The sequence below is a fragment of the Coturnix japonica genome, chromosome 2 (assembly GCF_001577835.2).
Source record: "Coturnix japonica isolate 7356 chromosome 2, Coturnix japonica 2.1, whole genome shotgun sequence".
In the NCBI taxonomy this organism is placed as follows: Eukaryota; Metazoa; Chordata; class Aves; order Galliformes; family Phasianidae; genus Coturnix; species Coturnix japonica.
This window is the reverse complement of record NC_029517.1, coordinates 26,584,669-26,602,590: the sequence shown is the minus strand read 5'-3', so window position 1 is coordinate 26,602,590 and position 17,922 is coordinate 26,584,669. Positions and strand designations below refer to the sequence as shown.

The 17,922-nt window shown below is 37.3% G+C and overlaps 1 protein-coding gene across 6 annotated transcripts in view; it reads left to right on the top strand.

Moving 5' to 3' along the window:
• SNX13 (sorting nexin 13) overlaps positions 1 to 8,940 on the top strand; it is a 62,109-nt gene extending 53,169 nt beyond the window's left edge. For 3 of the 6 annotated variants that reach the window (XM_015853807.1, XM_015853809.2, XM_015853808.2), the window contains 5 exons: positions 275 to 346; positions 1,764 to 1,909; positions 3,135 to 3,203; positions 4,300 to 4,412; positions 5,348 to 5,818. In XM_015853807.1, the coding sequence (XP_015709293.1) occupies positions 275 to 346; positions 1,764 to 1,909; positions 3,135 to 3,203; positions 4,300 to 4,412; positions 5,348 to 5,595 (648 nt within the window). In that variant the 3' untranslated portion in view covers positions 5,596 to 5,818. Of the gene's footprint in view, positions 1 to 274; positions 389 to 1,763; positions 1,910 to 3,134; positions 3,204 to 4,282; positions 4,413 to 5,347 lie in introns of those variants that run through there. The other 3 variants (XR_001553114.2, XM_015853806.2, XM_015853811.2) reach the window with 3 other exon arrangements.
• Positions 8,941 to 17,922: the final 8,982 nt, after the last annotated feature.

Here is a 17,922-nt window from a genome sequence, read left to right as displayed (position 1 = left end):
TGAAGCAGAACTTGAGATAAAGGGGAAATAACCTCCTGTCAGTCCCATACGTGCTTATGGTTTTTCAGCTAAAGCACAGAGCGCTTGAGATAATGTATGTGATCATACTAGATGTGATTTGCTGGAATATGAAAAGCTGCTGTAGTGTGCAACTGACTGTTGACCAAATGTTTGATTTTTGTTTTCATAATCATCTTGGGTATGAAAATGAATCTAATTTATTGGTGTTTTACAGTATTGTCCTTCAAAAAGAGTACCTTTTCTTGAATTGCAGGTGCCTCCTTTGATCCAGAAAACCTATTCAGATCCTGACCATTGCCGTGTTGCAGCAACAATTGATGACAGTGTGAGTCTGACACTGATAAATAAACGAGGCACTTAGAAGCAGGTGTTTAAGGCGCTTAAATTTCTTTTTAAAAAAAATGATGTTTCCTTCTAAAATTAACTTCTTTCTTATTACTAAGAAGTGCATTCAAGTTCTCATGAAAGTACTTTGGTGTTAGGGGTATTTATTTTTTTTCTTTTAGACTAAGAAAAAATTCATATAGTTCTGAATAATGAACTATCAGTATGTGAATACCAAAAATAAATGAAGTAGTAATAATAAGAAACTTGACAGTGAAGTTGACGTTGTCATGATGCATGTTTTTTTGATGTTGTTTTAATTGATCATATACATGGAAATAAAACAGCAACAAATAAATGAAACCACTTTCATGTTTAAGTAGGACAGAAATGCCGTAAGATTATCAGTGATTATATGCAGTTTACCACGGTCATAAGTCTGCACCTGTTTTGCCTTTCACATTTTAGGTTTTAGAACACATCAAAGCATTCCTGTTTGTCTTCTTGTGCATAATTGCAGTGACAGTTTGGTAGATGTATTTTTACTCAAATAACAGACTTGAGCCCTTCTGGGTTTTCCTTTGCCTTCATTGTTTTTCATTCTATCAGACTGTATCTGTAAATTTGTAATTACAAACATGTATCTTCTATCACCCTTGAGGCTGCTATTTTTGCACAAGCAAAACTAAATTATATAGCTTAAATGTATGAGCGGCTTTTTTGCAAATACTTCATTGATCTTCTGTACAATAAATAGAAGCTACAATTCTTGGTAGCTTCTAAGGTATATTTAGCTTGCTATTCTATGAAGTATTAATAATGAATTTAATATCTAGGCAACAAATCAATCAAAAAATGCATTTGTTGCGTTTGTGATAAATAACAGCGTTCTCTTGTATAATACAACTGTAACTCCAAGAACTATCTTTTATGCAGTAGCTTAACAATTTATAGGCTTAAATTTTGGTGTATGCCAAAAAGCAGGCCATGAGAAGCTATTCTTATTTCTATAGGGTAAAAAAAGATGAAAATGAATACTCTTAATAAAATGTAGTAAACTCTTCCTCAAATTTAATACTTCTCAGTGGTTGTGAATTTATCTACTTAAGAAAAAGCAAAGGGACAAGTTCTCTCCAGTTCATGCATACTTATATTAAGTTTGCTCCACTTGAGTACAGGAACAATTTCCTTTTTTCTTACATTAAAAAAAAAAAAAATTTTTTTTTTAAAAAAAAAGGTGTAAGACTTTATCCTTATTTTTCAGTCTTTCGATGTCTTGTTGTTGGTAATGTTATGGAAGATTTCTTATTATAATAAATAACAGATCAAAGTGTTCCGACCCTGTTGTGTTTATACAGGATCATTTGGACTGTGAACTGAAATATGCTTACTGATTCTATCTTTACACACTTGATCAGGTGGATGACAATATTCCACTTCGAGTAATGCTCCTCCTTATGGATGAAGTCTTTGATTTAAAGGAAAGAAATCAGTGGTTAAGAAGAAACATAAAGAATCTGCTTCAACAGCTTATTAGAGCAACTTATGGCGACACAATTAATAGGTACTGCTTTTCTTATATAGAGCTATTGTGTGAATGAGTTTATGTAGACTGACTAGAAATCCTTTCTGACATTGCTAAATTGCTACATGCTTTTCCCCTTTAAAGGGAATGAAGAAATCTAGTGTGAATTTTATGTAAAATTTGATGTAAAAATTTGATGTGGAATGTTGCTGAAAGACAAATTCTGGTACTGCTTATGTGACAGAGAACTGCTTTCACTGAGTCAGAAGCATTCATGCTTTCATGAACGTAACTTAATACTGATATTATACATGCTTTTTTACCTATGTACCTAAAAAATACATTGTATTTTTTGCTGTTAATCCTATTTTTTTTTCTGCCCAGTTTCTGGTTTCATCTCTTTAGTGTTACAAATGATACATGAACGCTATCAAATTAGATGAACTGTAATTATGATTAGTTCCTTAATTGTCAATTCAGCATAGTGCTGTGGATCAGAAACTTTATTTCTGCCAGGTGAGAAGTAGCTCGCTATTATTCTTCCAGGAATTTCCTCATTGTACTTTTTAACCTTCATGAGTATACTTATGTTTTCATCACCAGTGGTCAGATATAGGTGGCTCATGTGGTATCAGTAGTGATGCTACTGTATAATAGGAATAACACCGGGTCCTTTAGAAATTATTCCTAATGGCCAGATGAGAATTATCTTGAAACCTGTCCTTCCAAACACGTTTTGTCCAATTGAATAGCTCTGTGAACACTGCTACTATTTTCGTTTTGTAGTATAACTAGCTGAATTTGTGCACAGGAGATTCTTAAGGTTTAATGATGTCATGTTCAAGATTACAAGGTAACTTCATAAATAAGTACAGTAAGTTTTAAGTAGATTCTTTGCTTATATAAACAGAATTTGAACAGTGCTTCATGAAGAGGAGAGCTGTGCAAGCACGACATTGATATCACGTTGGAAGGAGATGTAATGTCATTTGTATTACCTGCTTGGTCATCATATATTTACTGTAGTAGAAAAATGACTTTTGCATTAGCTTCAGCTGTGCACTGAGAGTGATAGTGAACTTCAAATTTTTATCTTGAGAATCGGTCTTTGTTTTCATAGTGTGAAATTTTCAGAACCTACTTGATACCATTGGAGAAGAACTGAAGTTGCACTCTGCACTAGAATGATCTTTAAAATGGATTACTTGTTTTTCCTTTCCTTTGTTGAAACAACAACATGAGACTTTTTTTGCTTTGTTTATAGGAAAATAGTTGATCATGTTGACTGGATGACATCTCCTGAACAAGTAGCAGATGCTGTGAAACGCTTCAGGTATATGTTTCATGATTCATGTTAAATGCAGAGTACTTGTCAATCGATGTCTAATATATGTGCATCTTTCCTGTTCTTTCTGTGTGAGGAAATTTTTATGGTACAGAAATCCAGTTTGACCAGGCCCAGCATTTTAGTTGCTTTAAGTGAGAGAAAGTGTCTGTCACATAAAGAACAATATTTGGGAATTTTCTCCTTTTCCTTAAAATGTTCTTTTTTAAGTAGTTCTGAAGAGCTGTGGTATTTAGAATTCATCATGTTACTGGATGAAGTGGCTTGTTTACCTTGCACATCCAATCTTAAAAAGCAAACAGTTGTTATTACTGAAAATCCTAGCTCCATGCTAGTACATCTTCAATACAAGGTCAAACAATTGAACTGAATTCTGAGTTTGAAATTGTCAGACCCTGTTTAGAAAAATCTGTATTTCATCATTCTGTTTCCTAAGATGCTCAATGATTTCAGCAGTATTTGTTGAACAAAACACCCCCTCATGACTTTTTATTTGAATGGAGGGAAAGATATTAAGTAGATTAGCCAAAGGATCGTACTTCAGAGATATGCTATTATTCTTTAAGAAAATGAGTTAAGAGCATGCATGTCTTACTCAGAAAAAGAATGCGTCATACACTGATGAAAAACAGCTTTTCACACTGAGATTTGTGTTTTGCATGGGGCATTACAATAGACTGAAGTGTCTTCATCTTACCTCTAGCTTATTAATAGTTTAACCTTCATCAAAGATCTATTGAAATAATTAGTAGATCAAAGTCCGTCAGTGACAATAAATAAAGACTGATGCAATATGTGATATTTGGATGATTTGCTGTGTAATATATTCTTAAATTTTTCTTTCAACTGATTCCATTCTAGGTAGCATGAAGCAACTGTGAATAGATTTAGTGCGTCATAGATGTTACTTCTGAATATGCCGTTTTTCCCTTTCTTTTCCCTTCTCTAATATTTAAAGTATATGTTAGGTTCTGTACAAATTGCTTTCATGTATTTATTTTATGAGAAAATTTGGAGAGATTAAATATAACCTTCCATTTGATTAAAATTTTAATGTATTTTGACAGATTTGCTTTTGTTACAGAGATGCTTTTTGGCCCAATGGCATTTTAGCAGAGACTGTTCCACGGAGAGACAAAGCTATTAGAATGAGAACAAGAGTAGCAGGGAAGACCAAATTACTGGAGATAATGCCGGGTAAGGGGATTTGAGATTGAAGCTAAATCATCCTTGCTGTGTATCTGTGCTAGAGTTAACGTTGATTTGCTGAAAAAATGAAAAGAAATGCTGACTTTTGAACTGTATTCAAATAAAAGTGGTTTTAATTATTAAAGTACTGAAAATTTTCACATGTCATGTCCTTTGGTTCTTAGAACCAATCCTGCATGTAGTTTCTCTAGAGAATTTTAGTTAAGTGCATGAAATTCATATATTCCAGTGCAGCATGAGGCCCCACCTGGAGTACTGCAGTCAGGTCTGGGACCCCTATACACAAGGAAGATGTGGAGCTTTGGAGTGGGTCCTGAGGAGTGAGAAGCTGGACTTGTTCAGCCTGGAAGAAGAGGCTGCTCTAGAAGGACCTAATTGTGGCCTTCAAGTATTTAAAAAGAGCTTTTAAACAAGAGACCAACTTTGTGTATGGTCTGATAGTGATATGGCAAGGGGGCAAATCATCCAAGTATTAAATTCAAAGAAAGGAAAGTTAGGCAAGGCGTAGGGAGGGAATTATTTTCTCAGAGGGTGTCATGGCGCTGACACAGGCTGCCCAGAAACACTGCAGATGCCCTGTCCCTGGAGGAATTCAAGGCCAGCTTAGATACAGTCCTGGGCAACCCTGTCCATGGCAAAGGGTTGGAAATAGATGGTTCTTAAGGTTCGTTCCAACCCAAACCATTCTGTGATTCTGTATACATTGTAGAATGGATGTAATTTTCAGAGAGAATTTCTACTCTGAGCGAACATTTAGCTTAATCATACTATCTATAATAGAGTCACTGTTACATCCAAATTTCAAGCTACATAGTTTTTGAAAGAAAGTCTGGAGAAATTACTTGACAGACTCAATATTCTATGTATTATTAACTGAGATGAGGAATTAAGTATAACCTTCCATATGCTTTTCATTTTTGTAGATGAATTGAAGCACATCATAGGCGCTGAGACAACACGTAAAGGTATTCTTCGAGTCTTTGAGATGTTCCAGCATACTCAACTGAATAAGAGAATGGTGTATGTCTTTCTGGAGAGATTTCTAGAAACCTTATTTCCACAAAATAAGTTCCATGAGCTCTTCAACAAACTGCACTCACGGTCAAAGCAGATGCAGAGGTATAAACAGAGACTACATTCTACTCAAGCGCCTTCCTTGCAGAAAAGGTGACACTGTAAACCTGTTAAGCTGGTGTACATTTGTCCAGGACTAATTACTTGGGCAGATTCTCTGGGGCTTCAAACTCACATGCTGTTATTTCTGCACCAGTCTTTTAGTGTCACATAGTAGATTATTAATGCATCTGTAAGACCTGTGGATCTTCTCATCGTCACTTGTAATTCAACCACTACCAGAAGGGTTCGTGTGTCTTAAATGATTTGGTGCGTCTTCATGCAACATTGAGAAGAAAACTGGCCCACTGTATAAGAATGCTGATTCCTTCCGTTCCTGAGGCGATGTTTGCCAGCAATGAAAAGTGCCAGACTGAGTGAAACATAACAACTATGGTGATGCGGTAGAAGAAAAGAAAGTTTTGGCACTGGGAGATGGTGCAATGTGTGAGAATCAGGTGGATTTTTTCTATATTATGTCTGTTGAGGCTCTGTAGGGCTTATTTAACATTCCTGTAAAGGCTGAGCTAACATGAAAAGCAATCTCTGGAGCAGCAGATTTATAGAGGAGGGGAGAAATAGTTATACCCCCATCATAAAAATATATTTATTAAAGTAAATTTGAGAAAATGTGAATTTTACGCCACACAAACTTCACCTTTTATGTTTTGAAAAATAAACTAACATTAGATCTGTTGGGGGTTTTAGTAAAGATGCGGTAGTTATAAAACCTTTATTCTGATTATTCTGTAGCTCTAAGGGCCATCTTCTGCTCTTATAGCACCTGGCATATATTTTGCATGTAACTTCAGTGAAGAAAGGGTGTTGTACTTATGTTCAACTGGTGCATTTGAACATACAACAAGATCATAGTTGCAGAAGGAAGGGGGGAGTCCATGTTTCAAAGAGCACAGACATCATACTGGGCGATGAGGAAATTGCACTAAGAAACAATTCTCACACAATTCCCCACTAAAATCTGAAACATTTTGGGGTGCAAAGGACTGTCCTACCTAATTGAAAGATTCCTTTACCTTTGAGCGTGAAAGGTTCATGGGAAAAAAATGTTAGAATTAGTTGGTTCCTTACAGATAAAAGATTTCATTAGTCATATGCAAACATTTGGGAATTCCTGAACGCATCTTAGTGTATATATGAAAATAAAAAGGAGATAAAATTACAATATTTTTTTAAATAATTTTTTTATTTTTTGCATAGTGTAAAATTTTAATAGAAATTTGACATCAAGGCCCCACATCCATCTGTTTAGTTCCATCAAATAATTTATGTCCAATTAAGAATAAAATAACAAATAATTCATTTAGGCCACAGCATTCCTCAGTTTGTCTTTTCTTTTTCATAGTCCCCTACTGTTATGAGCATTACTATCTGAGTGAATAGAAGGTAATTTTGTGGAGTCCATATTTCTTCAGAACGCTTAACGGGATGTGATACAACTGTTGATCAAGGATCCTTATAGCAATTTGTGTTCAAATGGGAACAAATCCTATGTGAGAGAGGAACACAGACCTTTTATTAAAGCGTTCTAAGAGAAGATAGAAGGCTCTCAAAGGACCTAGTTAATTTGACTGAAGCATCTATATATGTCATTTTTTCTTATGGACTCTATTCACGCAATGTAGCCTTTTATCATATTACTTAATGATACTTAATGATCATATTGTACTGTTAATGTTTTCATACAGTATGCATGGGCTCAAGTGCACTTGGTTTTTTTTTTCCTTTATTGCAGAATTAAATACTGTAAGTTAAATCCCTTTCTTTTATAATTACTAGGAAGACAAGTTGGAAAATATGTAACAACCCTTCCCTCTTCTTCTCTGCTGATTTTGTAGAAGTGTGATTAAGTGCTGTTGAATTTAACAAAATTCTTGAGTTCCTGTGTGGAGTAGTCAGCATAGCCAGCTGCTGTTGTTTACATGCCTGTATCTTCCTCTGATGTCAGTGTACACTCTAGCATACCTGACATCTAGCTGATGAAATATCGTTCAGCAATTGTTCTTGGTGACATAGTAGTTACATCATTATTACTACCAAACCTAATTTATGTATTTTTAAATCATTGAATTCGTTATGCAGTATGAAAATGGGAAGTTTAAATGCTGTTTTTGTCAGATCTGTGGAACCTCTTGTCTATCTGCAGGTACCATGAAAAATTCAAGAGAATGGTGATTGTGTGCAAATTGGGATTTTCTTAATTCTCTGGTACATTTCTGTAAAAAATGAAATAATAATATCTCTAGGAATGTGAACTGAACATAATACAACATGTTTGTTAGTCATTTTACTTAATGAAATTTATTACATATACATATATACTTATACACACACTTATATGCAGGTGTGCATATATATATATGTACTAAGTTTTGTCTTCTGTATTTAGTTACAGAATGTGGCTTCCTAATTCAGTTGTGCCTGTTGGCTGGCGAGATTGATCGGAAATTAATACTTTTGGTTTAAAAGTTTGTACTTATCTTTAAAATGGTTTTCCTTTTGTCAATTCAAAATACCTGCCCTGTCAACCATGCAGCCTGTTATCCTATGAAGTCTCCGAAACTGAATGTTAACATACAGCACTTAAGTGTCTGGGTGTATCTTCTGGCCTTTGGGTGCTGTGACTGGCCACTGAAGATTGTGCCATTGTCAACAAATGCACTTGTTTTAGCCTTAATTATTTTTAAGAGAAAATGAGCAATTGAGTTTTTCATTTGGTTCATCCTCAAGCTTGTGCTGCTGGTGTTTGCTAGAACTAAACAGTAAATTTTAAGTGCTACCAGAATGTGTACCAAAATAAAAATATATGAAATCCACAATCTAAATTTTAATTTTGTGCAATATTTTCATTTAATGCATGTGTATTTGAGTAACTGTAAAATAAATGGATTTTTAATGTTTTAATGTCTAGGTTAGAAATGTCTTCTCAGCTGAACAATTCATTCTGTTGTTGCATTAGTTTATTTAAGGACTTGTTTTAAAAGTCTTATTTGTTACTCCGCTGTTAATTCCCTTGTTCTTAATGGTCCTTGCTCCTGGGAGCATAGCTCATACATTACAAGGGGAAAATCTCAAGAGTTCATCTCATGAATATAGCCGTTATGAATTACTTGTGCATATCATTGTACAGTAAGTGTCAGCTGTGTGCCTAATTGTTCTGTTGATGCTTTTTACCTCCCTTCCCCATCCTCTCGTTTCCGTAACAAAGATTGAACAGGAAACAGACTGCCAGGGTCACTTCTACTGGATGGCAGAGGACTCTGAATGGGTTTTTTTTTCTTTTCTTTTTTTTTCTTTTTTTGGAGTTTGCATTTATGTTCTGTCCAATAGAAAGGTTAAAAAAAAATAAAAAAATTACACTAATAAAGTATTAATGGGATTGTTATGAGTCTCTAACATTTATTTTTAAAACAACTTTCTCACTAGTGGGTGTGAATGTTTCTGTGGCTGAGGATGACTGTTGGTGTTATGTGCTACTTTAAAAACAGAACGTCACTCCTTGATTTTAAATGCTTTGTGAACTAGTTTTGCTTTTAACAAATGCCATCACTACAGTGATTTTCAATCAGTGTTTTCATTGTTCTGTGCTCTAAAAAGATATATGTAGAAACTATGTAATTACATACTGTATGCCTCTTTATTGTTTGGATTTTGTTGGTTGTTTTTTTTTTTTTTTTTTACTTCACTTTTTTTTCCCCCTGAGTTCATTTTGCAGCAGCTGGATCTACCATGGGAGCACAATTGTTACCCTTCATATATTTATTCCAGCTGTTTCACATTCATCAAAACGATGTCCTGAGCTCCAGAGATGTTAGTTCTTTGACCTAGGGGTAATGTTTACTGTTCTCACCAACTTGCACACTTCTGCTACAGGATATATACACATCAGGAATTTCATTACTGACTCTGAAGTCTTGTTTGTTGAAGCTGTTATCCTAGAATAGTTTTACGGCAGGAAGTTCACTGCATTATTATTTCTCTTTAATGAATTTTTATAAGTATCTGTCATTTCTTAAATGAGGTTTGTATGTGCCTGTTTTGAACTGTCTACCCACGTTATCTGGTTTAAACTTTTTGATGTTTAGTGAATGTGTGAGGGTTATTGAAGTTTTTCTGATCTTCTGTAATCAGCATCATTCTGCATGTGATTTATTTAACTACAGATTTCATGTTCTATCTTCTGGGTGAAATAAGTTCATTTTTGTAAAGGATTTCTGAAGGAAATCTTCTTTTCATGAACAATTTGAAACATCTATGCCTATGCAGTTCCCCTGTCACTCATACTCTGAATCTCAAATAATTCTCCCATGCTGTAGTTCTTTAGATTCCTGTGGCATGTTGTTGGGGTTGGGATACGGAAAATGTGCATGCGTCAGTTAAATTGTTTGATATCTAATTAGAAAGGGCTAACTGGAATTCTCAGTTGATATTTCATAATTGAACTGGTACCTAAGTTAATTCTGAGATTAGCTTTAAGTACAGAACTGGTCTACATTTATTAGCGATCAAGAGCTATTTATTGGGAGTAAGGAATATTGCTTCTTTAAAATAGACTGACTTAGCAATTTAAAAGCAAATTCCAAGTAATCTTTTGTACCTTTCTATTCTGTGTTTTTCTCAGCTTGAAGTCTAGGGGGGTCTGGTGAGGGATGTGGAGTACAAGTTATGAGGAGTGACTGAGGGAACTGGGATTGTTTAGTCTGAGGAGGCTCAGGGGAGACCTTATAAACCTCTATAGCTACCTGAAAGGAGGTTGTGGTGCGGTGGGGGTTGGCCTCATCTCCCACGTAAGTAGTAATAGGACAAAAGGAAATGGCCTCATGTTGCACCAGGGGAGATTCAGGTTGGATATTAGGAAAGATTTATTTGAACAAGTGATCAGGTGCTGGAATGGGCTGCCAGGGGAGGTGGTTGAGTAATATCCCTGGAGGTGTTTAAAAAATGTTTAGATGTTGTACTGAGGGACATGGTTTAATGGGGAAATACTGGTGGTAGGTGGACAGTTGGACTAGGTCATCTTGGAGGTCTTTTTCAACCTTGGTGATTCTATGAATCCATCCTAATTTTTTCTCCTCTTGATATATATATATATATATATAGCTATACCTCTGCAAGAATGCAGTGTATAGGTGTTGTCTTGAACTGTAAGAAGCAGTGATATTCAGTATAGAGGTCTCTTTGTATAGACAGTCTTTCAACTGATAGTTGTAGGGTTTTGTAAAACTCATGCTTCATGCTATATAGAATATTGAATGGTCTTTCCGACAAATTCAGGAATTTACTAAAGTAAGAATACATACAGAGAATGACTTGAGCAGTCATTTGACATTGCTAAGGCTTCTGTTGTGGCGGAGAGTGTTCTATGATCAGAACCTACCACATGGTAATCACAGTGACCTACAGCAACAGCAACTGATTTGTATGTACTTGAGTGCAGGTGTATACTGGACAGGAAAACATTTCAAAAGCTTTCAGATTATAATTAGAGACAGAATCTGTGTCTTATAGGGGTGGGTATTTGCAATGGCTTGTTTGTTTTTTAATGAAAAAGAAAGGTAAAATATCACAGCAAATAAAACTATACCCAATGTATGGATAGAACTGTAGTTTCACCACTGTATGCACTTCTTTGCTTGCAGCCTACAGTACAAGAGAGGAATGATTTTTAATGTGTTTTTTAATGATCCACTGGCTTTTACCACCAAAACTTAAAATCAAGTTGCTTGCTGTAAAAACAACATTCAACAATTCCATTATTTTGTTGAGAGCTGCTTGCTATAAATGTTCAGGACCTGTCCTGGGTCCTGCTACTCTTGAAGTAATGCTAACTATGCATCTTCATAGTTGTGCATGAGCATGAAAAATCATAATGTTTTGCTCTTGTATGAAATATAATGAAAGTAAGATACGTAGTGGTGAGCAGTTTCTGCTTGTTACTGTAGTCCTTAGAGAAGGCAGACACAGCTGTATTTTGTACTCATAAAATTAAGTTATTAAGAAATCCATATTTGAGTACCATTTTGCACAGCAGTAGCAAATCTTAAGGTGGGGGGAAAAAAAAACGTGGCATAAACGATACATTTTTTAGTGACACTGAGTTTTCAAAGACTTATAAAAATGCCAGTAAGTTGCCCTTGAAGAATGGACAATGCAAACACCTTTATGATTAACTGAGGTCATGGATCCATCCATTTCTCCAACATGATTGGTCTGGCTGTAAGACAGACAGCTTGTATCCCTAGGGAAGGTGTGAGCAAATGTTAGGTGGTTGTGAGAACTGCGCATGTTTGAAAGCATGAAAATAAGCTGCAAGTTGTATTTCATTGTAGACTGAGGTATGGAATGAAATGTTGGCTAGTGGAACTAAGAGAAGTTGCTAACAAAATGCCAGTGCAAATGCTAAATCATTTGGCTTACTGTCTTTGAAGCTAATTTGACCGTGTGTGCTTTTTGCTCCTGCATGGTAGCAGTTCCTCTTTCAGTTGAGATGGAAATTGCACTTAGAACTCTTGGCTTACATCTTTTGGGCCTGGAATAATTTTATTCAAAACAATCTTTGCTACCAACATTTCTATATGCAAAATAAATTCCATTGCTTAATTTTAATAGTCTGCTGCATCTTTTAGGTCATCTTAATTCACAAGACCTAAGATTGAAATACTGCAAGTGTAATATTGCCCAGAGAAGTGTATGCCCCATTCCTGGGGGTGTTCAAGGCCAGTTTAGATAGGGAGAGGATAACAAAGAAGCTGGGCCATAATCCTGCATCTCCCATCTCTTCTCTCCACTCCCTGCAGAAAGTTATGGTTTATGTCTTCAAAATTCAAAGAGCACATCTACTGGCTTGGTTTTGCTGCTGATGCTTCACAAGAAGAGTTGGTGGTAAGAGATGAAAGCAAATACCTCAAATATTTAGGAATTTTGATCCAAAACTCAATGACAATATGTTCCAGAACTCTGTTCTCATTTAATCTAACCCTGAACCACAGGGCTACATTCCTCTCTCTTTATAAAGTACTTTATGTACTTTATTTTCTGTTGATGCAAGCAGTGCTAAGGATCTGCTTTGTGTGAGGAAGGTGATTGTGTCAGTCTGAGCAGCACATGTGGTGGCGTGGCTGCAGTAATGGGAAACTGACATGCAGCAGGTGTGCAGGGAATAAGCAAAAAACATTTTATTATGATAATGATCATGAAACTGAAGGCCAGAGAATGTGAACTATTTGTAAGGCCCCTGACATTTTTATCCAGAGGTCTTACGGTATGTGCTTGCCATCATCTGGTCAGCCATGGGGAGTGTAGGGGCAAAGATGAGACTGAAACACTTCTGCGTTTCAGAGTCCCAAAATTTCATGTTAACACGTAAAAGCTCAAAAGGAGTGGAAGGAGTAGCTTGAAGAATTTTTACCTGAAGCAACTGAGATCACTGCATGTTTGGGGTTGTGTGGGATGACAGCCAGGAGTGACACATGGGTGGTGTATTCTACCTCATGTTGCTGATGGAAAGTAGCGATGACAACGTTTTTTTCTGACAATTTGAGTGGTTTGGGGAAAGAGGGGAATTTCTGCTTTGCAAATTGCTCTGGGGCAACAAACCCTACCTAACAGACCTGTAGAACTGTTTGTTTCAAAGGGTTCTTTTCTGAAATTATTGTAGCTGAGGTATGCGAGGAGCTTGGCCCAGCTGTAGCAGGTGGACCTGGCACATCTCCATAGCATTGCTGTCCCAGAAAGGTTTGCCATGCTGAAGACATCCTTGACACCAGAACCAGGTCAGTAGAGAACGGCAGTTTGCCTGCAGGTCCTTTGCCATTTCAGAGGTCCTGTGAGAAGGCAATGCTGAGAGATTTTATCCGCACTATACTTGGACTATTAGATTCTACTACTAAATATTTGCCAACCTCCCATTCCATCTGAAGTTCGATATATGTCATTTATCTTTTTTATCTCAAGCCTTTGACTTTTCACCTTATGCAGAGATTTAGTAATGACTCCTTAGGGAAGGGCAGTTGGCAGATTTTACCCTTAATTTATCAGCTTAGTAGTATTTGGACACTTTTACCCTCTTGCAAAAAAAAAACAACCCTTCTAGCTACAGGTGTTTTTCTTTTTCTGTATGGGGATTCTGGAAGGTCACAGAAGCATGAAATCTATCCTAATTCAGCTTAGCTGCTAATCACATATAGAGAAAGGAAAGTGTGACTGAGTACTGAGTAAATGTCAGTTGGCACCTGTTTTCACAATCTCAATTTGTTTTTCTTCTCACAGCATATTACACCTCCTAATTTAATTTGTGGCTGGCCTTTCCTCCTCCCAGCTGTCTGGGGCCGTGCCGCATACGTTCCAGCTGCTGTTAGTGGGGCTTAGCAGGGCTGAGGACCGAGCCGAGCAAATTGCCAGGCCCGGAGACGGGTGGATCTCAGTACTCTTGCTGCCTCATCTCCCTTATGGGCTGGTAATTTGATTCTTGGGACCTGAAATGGGGTATGCGTATTTCAAATTCCTTTAAAAAGTCTTTCCCATCCTAACTATGTTGTTTAGGGATTAAAACAGACTTTTGGTAACAGAGTGGCCCATTCAGTAGCTTTAAAATAATTACAATGCTGATGTTGATTTCAGTTAGTTTTTTGAGCAAATTGTTTCTAATGGTATTTGCAGCAGGGCAGGGTGCATGGCAGCCACATTGTGAGCACGTCACATGTCAGTGCTTCATTCTCTTTCCCTCACATGCACACAAAAAGCACTGGCTTTGGAGAAATCCAACTTCCCCACCCCTGTGCCCCAGAAAAGTTTAAGGCAGTCCCCAAGTGACGTCCAGAGAAGTAGCAAATTTAATTTCTTGGGCTTCAGGCTATGATAGCTTAATCCTTCCTCCCTGTAAGAGCTATCTTCAAAAATAAGATGCATGGCTGTCTGGCACAGTTAACAGGCAGACGGGAAGATGATGAATTTGCAAGATACAGAAGCAAGTGTTATCTCTAGTGCTCCCTCAGAGAGGATTTGGGCGTTCCAGGTCAAGAAAGAAGAAAATTGCCCAGCTCAGTTCTCCCTGAACAAATGTTTCATTTCTTCTGTCAGCTCTGTGAATTTCTAGAAGTGACAGATTTGGTATGTGGTGGTGCGTATTGTCAAATAGGCTGTTAATTTGTTCTGCTGAATCTAATCTAAATTATCAGCTCTGAGTACTGCAGAAACCTGTTAGCTCAGAGTCTTTCCATCCCTACAAGCCCACCGTTCAGCATCACTATTGCTAGTTCACTATTCTGTATGGTATTATATTCCTTGTATTAAATTATCTTGTTTACCTTTTCATGCTTCCCATAAGATGATTCACAGACTGAATATTAGCAGTTGTCTGAGTAGTAAATCAGATTGAAAACACATTTCTGAAAATGGATCCTGAACTGAGGAGATTTTATTTGTTTCTTTATTTTTGTACACACGAGTTCACGGGAAAACATGTTCCTTGAAAAACATTAAATTCAGAAGGAACTCTGGGCAGTGCACTTTGTTGGTTGCTGATGGTGTCAGGCGCAGGATCTTGTAGGTGGGAGAGGCAAATTCTGGTCTGGAAGCTGTGGCTGAGCTGCCAGTCCTGCCAGGTCACGGTGGCTGTAGGAAAGGCAAGATCTAGAAACCCTTCTGCCATTCCCAAAACAATTGCCTCATTGGCAATAATAATGACTCAGTGTCCTATTTACGTGCAGCAAGTTGTTCGCTCTTGCTCTTCTTTATCTGTTTCTTGATTCCATCTGTCTGTAAAAGCTCCTGCTGTGCTAGGGCTGGATGTATTAAAATGTTCCTCTCATACTGCGTGTACTCTGTGTATGTGGGACTGATATTTGAAGAGAAACAGTCTTCAGATTCTGATTTGTCATTGGTCTCTGCTTACACATGATGTCTAAAGAGGAATTTTTAGAAAAGTCAGTCCTGTCACAGCCAGTTACTGCTCCAAGTTTGAACCTTAGTTCACATCAAGGCTATCATCACAGAGGTTATTGTGGCTTGCTTTTCCCGCTGGCTTTGACAAGTGCAATCTTATCTCTTCAGAGTGCTGTCACAAAGATCATATTTTTAGCTTAGGCCATTATCATTCTTCTACTCTTATGCTGTAGCTGCTTTCACAGTGCATCATTTTATAGCTCCCCAAACCTGTAGAAACATTAATTGTGGCAGGAAAAATGATGGTGTAACAAAGTCTGCAAGGCCACCACTGCCAGATTATTCTTTTATTAAAAAGAACCACATGCTCATTTTGATTTGCAGCAGAGGTTTTCAAGGATTTCTCTCAGCTCTACTTCCTCATGCTCCTCCTAGTTCTTCTTTTCTATATACAGCACATGTTTCTCCCAGCAGGGTATGGGGTGTTGGTACAGGGCGGCTGCTGCTGGTAAGAGTCCTGGTGCTGCTTTCCTGCACCACAGAGTGACACATCCCTCTGCCACCTGAAAAGGCTCTTGTGCTGACATCTGCTTCATGCATGGTGAAGTATTTGATATATTTTGTTCTAATTTCCACTATTCTGAGTCAAAAATGTTCTCATGATAGGGCTCTATCTCAAAAGATTCTCAGCTAACTCAAGAGCGAAAGGTTTGCATAAAATATTGGAGCAAATATTGGAGCTCCTGGCAGCTTTTCTTCTTCCTTGCCTCACCTTTGTGTTCATTTCAACCCTTCCAACAAACCCCATCCCTTCTAAGAGTTATTGCCAGGCTGTTCCAGTAAATAGTTATTACACTTGCCAGCATATCAGTAACAACAAGTCAATGTTGGTGGAAGTCTCACGTGGGAGGATTCATCTGTGAAGGCAGCTGCATTTCTCTTCTGTTTGTCTTATAAAGGATGCTGATATTGTCACACTGAAGCAGAGGGGGAAAAAAAAGCAACAGATTGGAAAGAAACTAAACACTGGGGAAATGCACTTGCCTAATTAGCACTGTTGAGAGAGATCATGCCTCCAATGAACTTTGATTTTAATAAGTATAAAAATAAAATAAAATAAAACATCCCCATTCGGTTGAAAAGTAGAACCACTTAATAATATGCCTTTTCTCTTCCCTTCAATAAAAGAAGTTGCTGTCCTTAGTGTTTCACCCCCATCATATCTTGAAAATTGATGATGGGTAACTCCAAATACAGTTTGTCATGAGGAGCAGGGCATCCTCTTCCTGTGCAAGAAGCGGAGGAAGAAAGATTTAGTGTAATGTTTCTCTTGAGAGGAGCCAAACTCCTACATTCAAGAGAAGCAAGGAAGTTTCACGGCTGAAGGTGCAGAGAGATTCTGTACAGAAGAAAATAGGCATTTATTCTTCTACTTCTGAATAATTTACCCAAATAAATCAATGAAATGAGACCTGAGAAAGAATTGCCTCCCTGTTACAGAATGTTCCTACTACACAGACACTGCAGTGTCTATATGACTTTTATATTTCTTCCTGACATGAACAACTCCTGCCTTGTGTTTCTTAAATTACTCACATGCAGTTCTGCTGCCCAACTCAGTGTGTTGGAGGTCAATACAGCAGAGCTTCTCAGAGCAGCAAAGTTATCCCAGATGTCTGTTGAAGTGAGTGGCTGGGGCAACCCTGGGCAGCTGTTGCCCACTGCCTACCCTGATGGCAGATGGGAAACCAATGTCTGCAGTGCTGGGGCTGCTGCCTTGCCTTGACTGTCAGTGCCCTCCTGGATGGATCTTACTGCATGCCCAAGTTACAATCCACATTTAAGGTCTTCTGATGGCAGCAGCTGATAGTCACTGTTCAAGCAATCATTGCGGTCCATTTCCTGTTTGTTGCCTGGGAGAAGAGGCAACTTTCAGAAAGAAAGGTGTGGCTGTGGTTGCTGACTGTCTTGTACCTGCCTTTGTAATGGGCGAACTGTCAGGCAAATGAAATGTTCAGATCACTGCATTTATCCTAGTGCTCATTGCAGAAACAGGGAGTTCAGATTATTGGTAATGTTCAGGTCCCTTTAGGCAGAAACCTGTTCTCTTCTTGTTTGATAAAAATGCTATTAATAACCTCAAGTGCACTTATTAATAACTTAATATTTAATGTAAAGGACCTTTTAAATAAGTAATACTTCAACTAATGGATATTTAGCATTTACTGGAAAGAGGTCCAGGGCTTTCCAGACACAACTTTGCCTAATCTAAATCCTTTGAAATATGATAAAATAATACTATTTTTCATACCAGAAACACATATACTACACATTCCCGAACAATATGCTCGTGAAATGTCTTGATACATGTGTGTATGACTTATCATACACATCTCATTTTATAGATGAAATACCGTTTGGTAAATATTCGTATGGCTGCTTACTTTGGTGTATTTGATCAATCAAGACAAACTTGTTACTGGTG